Source organism: Halichoerus grypus, chromosome 1, assembly GCF_964656455.1.
Source record: "Halichoerus grypus chromosome 1, mHalGry1.hap1.1, whole genome shotgun sequence".
Lineage (NCBI taxonomy): Eukaryota > Metazoa > Chordata > Mammalia > Carnivora > Phocidae > Halichoerus > Halichoerus grypus.
Genome location: NC_135712.1, coordinates 153,358,907 through 153,371,999, shown reverse-complemented (window position 1 = coordinate 153,371,999; position 13,093 = coordinate 153,358,907). Strand labels below are relative to the sequence as shown.

The 13,093-nt window shown below is 41.9% G+C and overlaps 1 protein-coding gene across 34 annotated transcripts in view; it reads left to right on the top strand.

Annotated features, from left to right (window-relative positions):
* Positions 1-9,842: 9,842 nt before the first annotated feature.
* Positions 9,843-13,093, top strand: part of CLASP2 (cytoplasmic linker associated protein 2) — a 182,613-nt gene continuing 179,362 nt past the window's right edge. For 8 of the 34 annotated variants that reach the window (XM_036105970.2, XM_078073992.1, XM_036105974.2 and 5 more), the window contains exon 1: positions 9,849-10,210. In XM_036105970.2, the coding sequence (XP_035961863.2) occupies positions 10,016-10,210 (195 nt within the window). In that variant the 5' untranslated portion in view covers positions 9,849-10,015. Of the gene's footprint in view, positions 10,211-13,093 lie in introns of all 34 variants that reach the window. The other 26 variants (XM_078073966.1, XM_078073984.1, XM_036105994.2 and 23 more) reach the window with 8 other exon arrangements.

Below are 13,093 nucleotides of genomic sequence, written 5' to 3'. Positions count from 1 at the left end.
CTCCTAACACCATCACATTGGACTTCAACGTAAGAGTTTTGTGGGACACAAACATTCATTTCATAATCAGGGAATAATTTCTTAAGGAGGCTGTTGCAATAATTCAAGAAGGAAAGATGTAGTTCTTTTGGAGTGAGATTCTCACAACTATCAAAGATCTGAATGAGACATTAGGAAAATAGAGATTGAATGATTTCCTTATCATTTACTTCAGATACATAGATACCTGAAAGAAAAAGTGAGCCTTTGTGGACTTAGCCTAACTGTTGAGTGCCAAATGTGATAGTAAGGTAATACAGGATATTAAAGCTGCCCAGACTTTTGACTGCCCTGACATGGGCCCCTACCTGGGGTCTCAAACACAGGTGACACCTCATGTTCTTGGAGCTTAGGCTGGAAACATGATGATGACCCAAGATGATCTCATCTTGACATCTTTTTATGTTTGCAAAGACCCTGTCTCTGAATAAGGTCACATCCACAGGTTCTAGGGTTAGGACATGGACATATCTTTTGGGAGGCCACAACCAAACCCACTATAGATATTCTAGTGCAGTAGTTCTCAGAGTGAGTCCATTATTTTCTTTTTCTTTTCTTTTTTTTTTTTTTAAAGATTTTATTTATTTATTTGACAGAGAGACACAGCGAGAGAGGGAACACAAGCACGGGGAGTGGGAGAGGGAGAAGCAGGCTTCCCGCCGAGCAGGGAGCCCAATGTGGGGCTCGATCCCAGGACCCTGAGATCATGATTTGAGCTGAAGGCCCACACTTAACTAACTGACTGAGCCACGCAGGTGCTCCTACATCCTGTACATTTTAGATGAACTTCAGCTTATTAAAATGGTGATTGGAACACATCACTGTCAAAATAATTACAGGGAGATTTAGGTAGTTCTGGATGCCAATAACCTCAGTAATTTCAGGTTTTCCTGAATTTCTTCTATTCTCACTGTTTCAAACTTACATTTAAAACTTACTCTTTTTGGGGCACCTGGGTGGCTCAGTTGATTAAGTGTCTGCCTTTGGCTCAGGTCATGATCTCAGGGTCCTGGGATTGAGCCCCACGTCGGGCTCTCTGCTCAGCAGGGAGCCCGCTTCTCCCTCTCCCTCTGCCCGCCACTCTCTGTCTCTGCCTGCCACTCTCTGTCTCCGCCAAATTTTATTTATTTATTTGACAGAGAGAGACACAGTGAGAGAGGGAACACAAGCAGGAGGTGTGGGAGAGGGAGAAGCAGGCCTCCCGCTGAGCAGGGAGCCCGATGCGGGGCTCGATCCCAGGACCCTGGGATCATGACCTGAACCTAAGGCAGATGCTTAACGACTGAGCCACCCAGACACCCCAAATAAAATCTTAAAAAAAAAAAGAAAATACAATTTTCAATATTTAAAAAGAATTACAGTTAAAGATGGTGTGGTAGTCAGCCTCCAAAATTGTCCCCATCGTTGCCTCTAGTTTTCCATGCCCTCCCACATGACCTGTATGAATAATGAGACTATTGTGGAAATGATGGCATGTGACTTTTGAGATTAGGTCATAAAAGACATTGCAACTTTTTCTGTGGCCTTGGATCACTCACTTTGAAGGAGGTCCACTGCCCTGTCATGAAGACAATCAAGCAACCCTATGGAGAAATTCATGAGGTGAGGAACTGAGGCCTCCTACCAACAACCATGTGAATTAGATCCTCCAATACCAGTCAAGTCTCCGGATGATGCAGTTCTGGTTGACAACTTGCTGCTTCATGCAAGAATCTGAGCCAAAACCCTCCAGCTAAGCTGCTCTCAAATTCCTGGCCCACCAGAATCTGTAAGGTCATAAAAACGTGTTGTTGCTTTAAACCATGAAGACTGAGGCAATTTGTGGGGCGCCTGGGTGGTGCTGTCAGTTAAGCGACAGACTCTCGGTTTCAGCTCAGGTTCTGATCTCAGGGTCATGAGATCGAGCCCTGTGTTGGGCTCTGAGCTCAGCACGGAGTCGGCTTGAAATTCTCTGTCCCTTGCCTCTGCCCCTCCCACTTGTGCTCTTTCCCTCTCTCTCTCAAATAAACATATAAATTAAAAAAAAAAAGATTAAGGCAATTTGTTACTCAGCAATAGGTAACTAAAACAGAAAATGAGACAGAAACCGAAGTTTCAAAACACAAACTTCATACTTTTTTCTTATCAGAAAACTCACTGCAAAATAAAGTGGAAATGTGCCATTTGGAATAAAACATTCATTCACAGGCAACTGGGCAGGAATTAATGTTGTGGGAGTCACTGGATAATTTTTGTCAGAAAAAAATTTTAAACAGTCTTTAATAAGGTGGGGAATTTAATTTTGAAAATACCAACTGGGTGGATCCTTGCAGCCTGGGCAAGAAATCACACACTAATACTGTGGTTCTCAGTGATATTGTCATGGCCTTTCTTACCACAATCTAATTCATCTTTGACACATTTGACAGGAAGACATCACTGGACTCCCTGGTAACATCAAAGCACCCAATTTTCCAATCATTCGTTGTGCAGAAAATTTTCTATTTTTCCAGGCTTTTATGGAAAATAAGATATTGGCTACCATGAAAAAGCGGTATATTATTTATTTTCCTTGCTGAATGTGTGTCACAATACCTTTTTTTTTAATTAATTTATTTATTTTGAGAGAGAGAGAGAGTGTTGGGGGGCGAGGTGCAGAGGGAGAGGGAGAGAGAGAATCCCAAGCAGACTCCTTGCTGAGCATGGAGCTCAACAAGGGGCTTGATCTCAAGACCCTGAGATCATGACCTGAGCTGAAATCAAGAGTTGGTGCTTAACCTACTGAGCCACCCAGGTGCCCCTGGGGCAAAACCTTTTAGGGATTACAAATTCTTTTTTTTTTTTTTTAAGATTTTATTTATTTATTCATGAGAGACAGAGAGAGAGAGAGGCAGAGGCAGAGGCAGAGGGAGAAGCAGGATCCCCGCGGAGCAGGGAGCCCGATGCGGTACTCGATCCCAGGACCCTGGGATCATGACCTAAGCCGAAGGCAGACGCTTAACCGACTGAGCCACCCAGGCGCCCCGGGATTACAAATTCTAACAAGAACTCCCCCATGTAGGTCCCAGGAACCAGCTGAACTGGCCTGACTGCAATTACTAAGCTCAGTCTGTCATTTCCTGCCTCTGCATCCAGATTCTTTCTTATCTTGTGGGATTCCTTCTCTGCTTCTCCTTGCTGAAATCATGCCCCTGCTTCCATTCACCTCATTTGCTCATATGTCAAGAAGCTTCTCTTAAATCTGCCATGTAAGAGTAAACTTTCCCACCTTGGACCATACCCTTTTACGAATGTTCCCACATTTAGCATTGTAACATATACATTTTTGGAGTTGGGAGTTTAGAGTTAAATTCTAGAAGAATTTAATTTCCTTCTGGATTTGAATTACACTTTATAGAGCTTAGCTCAAATTCTTAAAAATGGCAGGAGACGGGGCGCCTGGGTGGCTCAGTGGGTTAAGTGTCTGCCTTCGGCTCAGGTCATGGTCCCGGGGTCTTGGAATCAAGCCCCCTATGAGGCTCCCTGCTCTGTTCCTCCCCCTGCTCCTGTTCTCTCTCTCTCTCTCATAAATAAATAAAAATCTTAAAAAAAAAATGGTAGGAGACTTGAAGGTATTTCCCAGTTGAAGGGTTATACGAGTAAGGTTTTCTGCACCTCAGGGACATACTAGGAATTTAGGAGAACTGATGCCATTGGTGGTACAGAGTTGGGCAGAGCCCTCCTGATAGGCAGAGTCACAGAAACTTCACAACCTACGGTGCACCTTCAACCCGATCCCCAGTTTAACTCCTAGCCCCCTTCTTCAGCAAAGCATTCCCCTCATTGAGAACCCACCTTTGAGTTTTTTACATCAGAAACCAGTGAGAAAATATTTACTCACAGAAATAATTTTACAACAAGTATCGCTGAGACAGGTAAGTCTACTTCATCATTTATTAATTTCCAGAGCAATCTATAAATATATATATTCAAATATGTTTGCTACATTTATGAAGTCTTTTCACCTTCTAATGGACTTAATTTGATCTTTACCAAAAAGAAAAAAAAGTCTCTGGTGGTGAGTGATGGGATTAGATTTTGCCCTACTTACAAGTTAATAACTTAGCCTGTTGCTGTTTCAGATTCTTGGGTCAGAGACAAAGAACTTTTTACCCATGACACATGTTTGCAATGATTCCCACTTTGCCTCCCAGATCTCGTGAGGGTTGAGTTACAGGAGAGAAACAGAGGTTGGGGAACTCTTCATTTTATAGCAAGCAGTAAGCAAACCTGTTCTTTGCCCTTGAGGGAGACATTATTTCACCCCTCAAAGTTGCGTGCTGCAAACATAACCCTGAGAAGTAACCCAAGTAAAGAGTGGTCAAGGTCTTGCATTCTTGGCATACCCATCAAGACTTAGTGAGATTCATGGAGGAGTATCTCTTTCAACAATCATTATTAATCCCCTTTATTTAAACTGAAACACTGAAGCCCAGAGAAGTCAATAGATCACTTTATGTACACACGACTAGTAATATCAGAGCTTCTGTTTTCTTATTCTAAATTGGTGCTACTTTCAATAGACCTGCACTATCTAAACTTTAAAATATTTTATTAATAATTTTTTATTTTGATAACAGATCTAAATAATTATTTAGATATTAATAAAATATTAAATATAATAAATAAAATTATTAAACATAACCTTTTAAAACATTATCACTTATAATTACTAAATGTTATTTTAAAATATTATTATATAAAATACTATGAAATATAATTTATATATTCTAAATATAACTTCACCCATTTCTTTTTTTATTTATTTATTTTATTTATTTGAGAGAGAGAGAGAGAGCGCATGGGGTGGGGGCAGAGGGAGAGGGAGAGAAAGAATCTCAGGTCAATTCCCTGTTGAGGGTGGAGACCACCACGGGGCTCAATCCCACAACCCATGAGATCCTGACCTGAGCTGAAATCAAGAGCCAGACACTCAACCAACTGAGCTACCCAGGTGCCCCTAACTTCACCTGTTTCATTTCCCTTTTAAAATGTGGCTACTAGACAATTTTTAATTATATTTATTTTATGATCACATATATATTATATTTCAATTGGATAACACTGCAATAACTCTTTTATCCTTTATTTTCCTTTTAGTCCTTTGTTCCTAAAAATTTTCCCCATTTTTCAGTAGTTCTAACATACATATTGCAAATGCACCATATACTAATCTTAAGTACACAACTTGCTGAATTTTTACCCATGCATATTTTGTTATAATTGAATAAGGAAAGGGTTAAGGTGGGGGAAAGGTAGGGGGCCCCTGACTAGGCTCTGAAACTATTTCTAGCAGGCAGAAGCACTAAGTCAGAGTGAACAAGAGGTAAGGAAACAGACCAGCTGGCCCTAAATATTAGGGAGTATTTTTCTTTGGCGGCTACAGTGTATCACAGAAAATGGCCAAACCTCAAAGAATTAAGTCATTAAGGGTGTTATCAATAGTCTATGCTCAAACCAAGACAGCACAAGAAACTCAAGGCCATAAGCTTCCCAGGCAGTTCTCAATAAAGACTGCCACTAAAAGCCCTCAGTGGCAACCCATTCGGAACCCCTCTCACTTTAGAGAGCTTCTTTGCTTTCTGCTCTCACCTTCACGTTCACTTCACTTCACCCTTTTGTGTCTGCGAGATTCATTCTTCGACTTTGTGAGACAAGAACCCTGCAATCCTGTAACATAATCACCACTCAGATCAAGATGCAGAATGTTCCCTCTTAGTCAATATCCACTGACTCCCCTTCTTTGTGATAACTTATATTACCATTAGTAAGTTTTCCCTGCATTGGAACTTCATATAAAATCACTCTTTTGTGTCTTGTGCTCAACATCGTTTTTTTTTTTTTTTAAGATTTTATTTATTTATTTGAGAGAGAGAATGAGATAGAGAGAGCATGAGAGGGCGGACGGTCAGAGGGAGAAGCAGACTCCCTGCTGAGCAGGGAACCCGATGCGGGACTCGATCCCGGGACTCCAGGATCATGACCTGAGCCGAAGGCAGTCGCTTAACCAACTGAGCCACCCAGGTGCCTTCAACATAGTTTTTTTGGGACTCATCCTCATTGTTGAGTGAATCAATAGTTTATTTTTTATTGCTTTGCAGAATTCCGTTGTATGGCTTTATTTCCAGTTGGTAGGCACCTGGGGTGTTTCCAGTTTAGGCTATTTTGAATAAAGTTGCTCTGAACATTTGTGTACATACTTAACCTCTGAGGAGGGCTGTGATCTACCTTTGGTAAGTCATCTAATGCCCCTCTCCCACTCTAGTATTTTAACATAGTGCCCTACTTGATGGATATTTATTGAAGTACGGTTTCAAACTAGTAGTGATTTGTCTCTTAGTCTTCAAATGGAAAATAAAGTCCAATGTCATAACAAAGTCTGCTCATAGTTTCCACTATCATCACAAATAATGAACAAATAGGTCAGGAAGTCAGTCTCCTGTACTTAAATGCTCTATTTCAGTCTTGTTGCCAGTTAAAAATAGACTTGTGCTACCAGATACATTTTAGTGACTGCTTAGGAAAGAATGTAGATGTTTCCTACACTGTTTTTTCCCTAAGATTCCTACCCATTTCCTTCATCTCCTTATCTTTTTCTTTTTAATAGTAATTCAGAGGGGTGCCTGGATGACTCAGGTGGTTAAATCTCTGACTCTTGGTTTCAGCTCAGGTTATGATCTCAGGGCTGTGAAATCGAGCCCCACATCAGGCTCCACACTCAGCACAGAGTCAGCTTAAGATTCTCTGCCTCTCCCTCTGTCCTTCCCCCTGCTCACATGCTCTCTCTCTCTCAAAATAAATAAACAAATAAACAAACAAACAAATAAATAAATAAAATAAATAAATAGTAATTCAGAGAAAGGCAGGTTCTAAGTGGAAATATTATAGAGACATTCAAAGAAAGTCTATAACCCACAAGGAGGGTTATTATTTTGGTAGTTAATGAAAAAAAATTTTTTTTCATTTTCTTTCCTTTAAGATTATGTATTTGGGAGACCACAGAAGCCAGACATCCTTGGTTTTAATCATGCATCTGAAATCATGAGCCAACTAGAGACTTAACCTCTGAGCCAAAGCTTTCTTGTCTCTAAAATGGGGATTCAATACCTTCCATATAGGATTGCTTAGAGGATTGAAAGACCTAGCATAAGTCAAGCTGAGCTCTTCAGGCAACAGCCTTTGTGAAATTGAGTTCTCATTGGACACATGCCTTCTTCCTATATGAGCTGCTGTTTGTTTCCTGTTCTTTGTCTCTCTGAGAACTTGGGTTTTGTCAGGTATCTGTCTACCAAGTTTCCTAAACTGTGTGCTCAGGCACCCCAGGGTGCTGCAGCAAGCTCACCTAGAGCAGTCCAGGATATTTTAAATTTTAAAGGGAAACAGTGATACCTGGCATCTGTCAGAACTATACTGGCTCCAGGAAGTTCACAGTTTCAACATTAAATTGTGGTACATTTCTACCATTGATGTCATATCTTTGCAAGGCTGTTTTCTGTGCTGCATGGAAATCTATGTACAACAGAATGAAGATGGCAGAATCAATCCCATTTGAATCCAAGGTTTGAGAAATTGCACAGTGACCAAGAGGTACAGACATCTCATAAGTACCTAAGTGTGGTTATTGAAAAATAAAATAAAAAACATATTTTTCTCTGGGTGCCTGCATGGCTCAGGGGGTTGAGCATCCAACTCGTGCTTGTGTCTTTCTGCTCAGGTCATGATCAGGTCATGAGATGGAGCCCTGCCTTGGGCTCTGCTCTCAGCATGGACTCTGCTTGGGATTCTTTCCCTCTTCCTCTCCCCCCCTCCCCACCCCGGGATTCTCTCTCTCTCTCAAATAAATAAATCTTTACAAATGTATTTTTCTCAATTTCGGTGTATTATTTTTCATAAGGCTACTAAGTTCATTAAGTTTTTTGGATCTTACTATTCAGTAGGTGGTATTTCTTAGGTTTGTTGGTTTTTTTTTTATCTAGAGGTATGTGAAAAAAATGACTGAGATACTAAGTGCTGTGAGCTAGAAAGTCTGAGAACTTTCTGTTCTAATGCTGTTTAACCTAGGATAGACAACAGTGATACAGAGAAATATGTAGATTTTGTAGGGTTGCAACAGTCAAGACTACATTTTGTAGATAAACTTTTCCCCCAGGAAACCCCTTCTTTAATTAGTTAATTCCTATGTACCCTCAAATCTCAATTTAAATATAACCTCTTGCAGGAAGCCTTCCCTGATTTACAACTGTCCTACTCCCATTCGCAGCGCCACCTAGATAAGGAACCTCTCATCTAGGCTTCCCAAAACCCTTTGCTTATCCCAGTGTAGCATCCTGGAAATATTGATTTTTTTTTTTTCTCTATTTGAGTTTGTTGTGGGTGGAGATTTAAATGAACTTTGTATCTATGGAATCTGGCAATCTCTGGCATGTAACAAGTGCTCAGAAGATATTTGTGATAAATTAACAAAACACACACAGGTTTATATGGGTAATAGTAACCAGTGTTTACTAAGCATTTTATAGGTACTTCCAGGGTTATTCAAATGACATCTTATTATCTTATAACTTGAAGACTATTTAGTTTTTTTGTGACTTGAAGATCATCTAGTGTGATCCCTGAGTTCAGAAAGGTGAATGGAGGGCTAGGAGTAGCAGTCACTTTTGTCTAAAACTAATAACCCTGACCATACTAAATCCGGTGGAGAACGTGGAGCAACTGGATCTCTCAAGCACTGCTGGTGAGGGTGTAACATGGTCAAGCCACTTTGGACAACAATTTGGCAGTTTCTCCTAAAGTTAAATACACGCCTATCTGAAGACCTAGTAATTCCAGTCCTCAGTGTTTATCCAAGAGAAAAGAAAACATGTGTCAACACAATGGCTTACACACTAACGGTTATAGCAGCTTTATACATAATTATTAAAAAGATGGAAACGCCAAGGTCTATACACAGGTGAATGGGTCAACAATTGTACTGCTTCCATACAATGGACTTCTACTCAGCAATAAAGAGGGACTACTGAAACACCAACAGTACTGGGTAAATCTCAAAACATTATGCTAAGGGGGAGAAGTCTGGCTCAAAAGAGTACAGACTGAAGTGATGTGATGTTAAAGAACGGGAAAAACTACGCTAAGGTAAGAGAAATTAGATTAGAATTGCTTGGGAGGGAGTGGTTATTGACTGGGAAGTTCCTGGAACTTACCAGAGTGGTGGGAATGTGCTACATATTCGTTGGTGCTGTGGTTACCCTGGTGAATACATTTGCCAAAAACTCATAGACTGTACACTTAAAATACGTGTGTCTTATTCCATGTAAATTAAACCTCAGTTAAAAACAAAAAAAAAAAAATTACATGGTGACCCAATCAACCATGGTGACTGGAAGCAGGGGTCATGGTGTTCTTTTATGAGGAAGTGTATTCTTACAAGGTTAAAAAAAAGAGTGTGGAGATGGGGAAGGGGGATTTCCAAGTACCAGAAACTTGCCCAAGTACTGACTTCAAGCAGAAGAAAACTTGGAAGCGTTCTCTATCTTACAGAGTGAGGGAAGGACGCTGCGATAGTAGATGCCCGATATGGGCCAGCCTCTAGAGAGGTGCTGATCCAGTTCGACCCCAACTCCCGCCAGGGGTCCCACTACGCCCAGCGGCTTCCTCGGGAGCAGCCGCCGCCGGCAAGTTGCAGTCGGGAGGGGAGGGCGCTCGCCGGCGTCGCGCTGACGTCACGCGCGTGCTGACGTCGTCGGCGGCCGCGGCCTCTAAAGCGGGCTGGGTTGCGGGGGGCGCCGAGTTTGAGTAGTTTGGGGGCCGCTCGGCGCCTGGCGCTAGTCCCGCCGCCCGCCGCACCCCGTGAGCCGGGCTTCGGCCGCACCGAGCGCGTCCGGCCCGTTCCCGCGGGGACCCGCGCTGGCGGCTGGGCGGCGCTCGGCAAAAGTTGGTCCCTCACGGGCGGGCGGCCATGGAGCCCCGCAGCATGGAGTACTTCAGCGCCCAGGTGCAGCAGAAGGACGTCGGCGGCCGCCTGCAGGTCGGCCAGGAGCTGCTGCTCTATCTCGGCGCCCCCGGCGCCATCCCGGACCTGGAGGAGGACCTGGGCCGCCTGGGCAAGACGGTCGATGCGCTCACCGGCTGGGTGGGCTCGAGCAACTACCGGGTAAGCGGCGGCGGCGGCGGCGCGGCCGGGCCGGGCACGCCCTCTCCGGCCGGCCCTTTAATCCCGGACGCGCGCGACCAGCCAGGCGAGCCCCCGGGGTGCGCCTGGCGCCTCGGAACCGCCCCGTGAAGGGGAAACCTGTAGGCTCAAGGGTCCCTGGACGCGAGTCGGGGACTTAGTTCCCACCAGGACCAAGTTTTTCCCCAGTTGTGAACAATGACAAATTCAGCGATTCCGTGACACAGTGCGGAGTTTTTTTTGGCATTAGGACACAATGTTTAATCAGCTATTTAAAAAATCATCGATACTTTGCATACAGAAAGCGCTCGAAGACTTTTTGCATTTGTACGTATCTTGTAAACACTGTTAGACCAAGACATAGGACATTAGGATACAATTTTTAAGTTCAAAAGAGTGTCAATTAATTCCTCTTAATTAGTGCTTTTTATCTTACTTAATCTTGTTTCTTTTTTTCTTTTTAAAATTTTGAGTCTGGAAGGTTGTGCTCTTCGTCTCTAAGGGATCTTTAGAGCTTAATCAGGTGCCTGATTGCCTGATTAAGTTTACCGTTAAATCTAATACAAAGGTGCTGACCCCGGGGCATTATGTATTTGTTTTTCATTTATTGTCGACGGAAAGTAGTTGAACGCTTCCTGTTAATTTGTTTTGCTGCAGTTGAGGACTGACTCGGATTTGAAACCTGTGTACTAGTAGGTGACCTAGTGAAACGTGTCCTAGTGGATTAGTTGATGATGAAAAAAAATTACGAGCTACAAGAAGAATGAGTGTTTTTGAAGAGCTGGTAGTAGGCAGGCTGTAATGTAGCCAAGTTGAGAGACCAGGTAAATATTCTGACTGAGCCTCTACTGTAGTTTTTAGCAGTTATTTTTCTTTCTAGTCTTCTGGTGGCAGTGTTGCTTTAAAATGCTGGCTCAAATCTACGGATGAAGTGATTTTTCTAAGTAATTTATGCTTATAATCCTGCGATAGGCTGTACTTTGAAAGCTTTATTCTCCTAGAGTAGAAAGTCAAACTCTGCAATTACTGTGCAGATTTAATGGTGAAACTTACATGAGTCTTGGAAGGGGTTGACTTTTACAAGGATAATAAACCCTATGGGAATTAACCACCTTGATGCTCTATTACATACTATTTCATTATTTTTTAAAACTTTAGAAAACGTTAATATTGAATAATATATCAACTGGGAGGTTATTATTTCTTTGGGAGAAACAAGCTAAATTTACTTACACTGTGAGGACATATGCACACTCAAGATAATTGATTTTATGTTGCAACATAGGCTGTTGTAGAAAGTCAGCTCTTTGGTAATGCTTGCACCCCTTCCCAAGTGAAGGGTGTCACCTTCTACGCTGGCCATAGGGAGTTGGCTTTGGACCATTTCAATCTTCAGATATACCATCGTGTCACCTTCTACGTCAGCCATGGTGAGTTGGCTTTGGACCATTTCACTCTAAAGATGTACCTTGAGTGAATGGCATTTGACCAGTCCCATCTCTTGAAACACATCTCTTGGCTTCTGTAATACCACAATATCCCAGTTTTTCTTTAATGTCTTTAAGCACTACTACTTAGTGCTGTATTTTCCTTTCAACTGGTCCCTAAGAATTAGAATCCATCAGGGATCTGACCAGGTTCTCATCTCTTTACTACACATTCTCTCCATGCTCCTTACTAGATGCTGTAGCCTGAGACAGTTTACACAATGAGAAGAAAACTGCCACAGGCTTCCACAACCTTACCTACACACGCCCTTGTAGCTGTGCTGTATATTCTACCTTCTTCTCTGTTTCACTTACTGTATCAGTCCCACTACATGAATTTTAGATTCCATGGTCTCTTGCCTACTTAAGGCCATTAATTCATCAATTCTGCTTTCTCCTTCTTGAGTCATTAGTTCTCTTCTTTCTACTGGATGCTGTATATAAAACCTTTTCTGACGTTGTTAGAGGGCATTTGGGTTAGTTTCTTGCTTGGGTTTTATAAACTAAGTTACCAAACTAGGTCATCATTTTTTACCCAAGGTACAATAACACATATTTAAGTCTTTAGGAAAAAAAGCGTATCATGGAATTTTTTGAACATACACACAAATAGAGAATTGTACTTAAATTTCAAATGATGCTGAACAAAATACAGTTTTCTTCAGATTTGATACTACTTTAGAATTTGAGTATCTTAATAACCATCATTACTTCCAAAAATTTGAGTGATTATACTGTATGTTGGGTATTGTTCTAGATACTGAGGATCCAGCTGTGAACACGACTAGTAAATCTCATTCATTTAGCTTCATTTGGATATTTATTGAGTACCTACCATGAGCAGGCACTCTTCTAGGCACTTCAGATACAGTAGTGGGAAAACCAAAATCCTTGCCTTTGTGGACTTAGATTCTAGTGGGGGTAGAGGAATACACACAGATGAGTAACTAGAATCTATAATATGTTAGAGGTGGTAAGTGCTTTGGAGAAAAAAAGCAGTGAAGGGAATAGGGAGTGTTGGGCAGGATGCAGGTAGTCAAGAAAGGGAGGTGAAATTTGGGTATAGACATGAAATAAATATAGGAGTGATGGATGATTTAGGCAGAGGAAACTGCAAATGTGGAGGCCCTAGTTCTGTGGAGGAACATAAAGGACAACATGGCTAGAGTTTATAAGTGAATGATGTGTTAAGAAAGATGAAATTGGGGAGGCAGGTGGAAAGCGTTATAGGATTTTATTCAAAGTCAGTGGAGGGTTTTATGTAGAGGGGTGGCTGCTTTGTGGAGAGTAGATTGTAAAGATGGCAATGTTGAGAAGTGCAAGATTTTGAGATACACTTTGGTGATAGAGCCAGTGGGACCTCCTCTTGGGTTGAGAG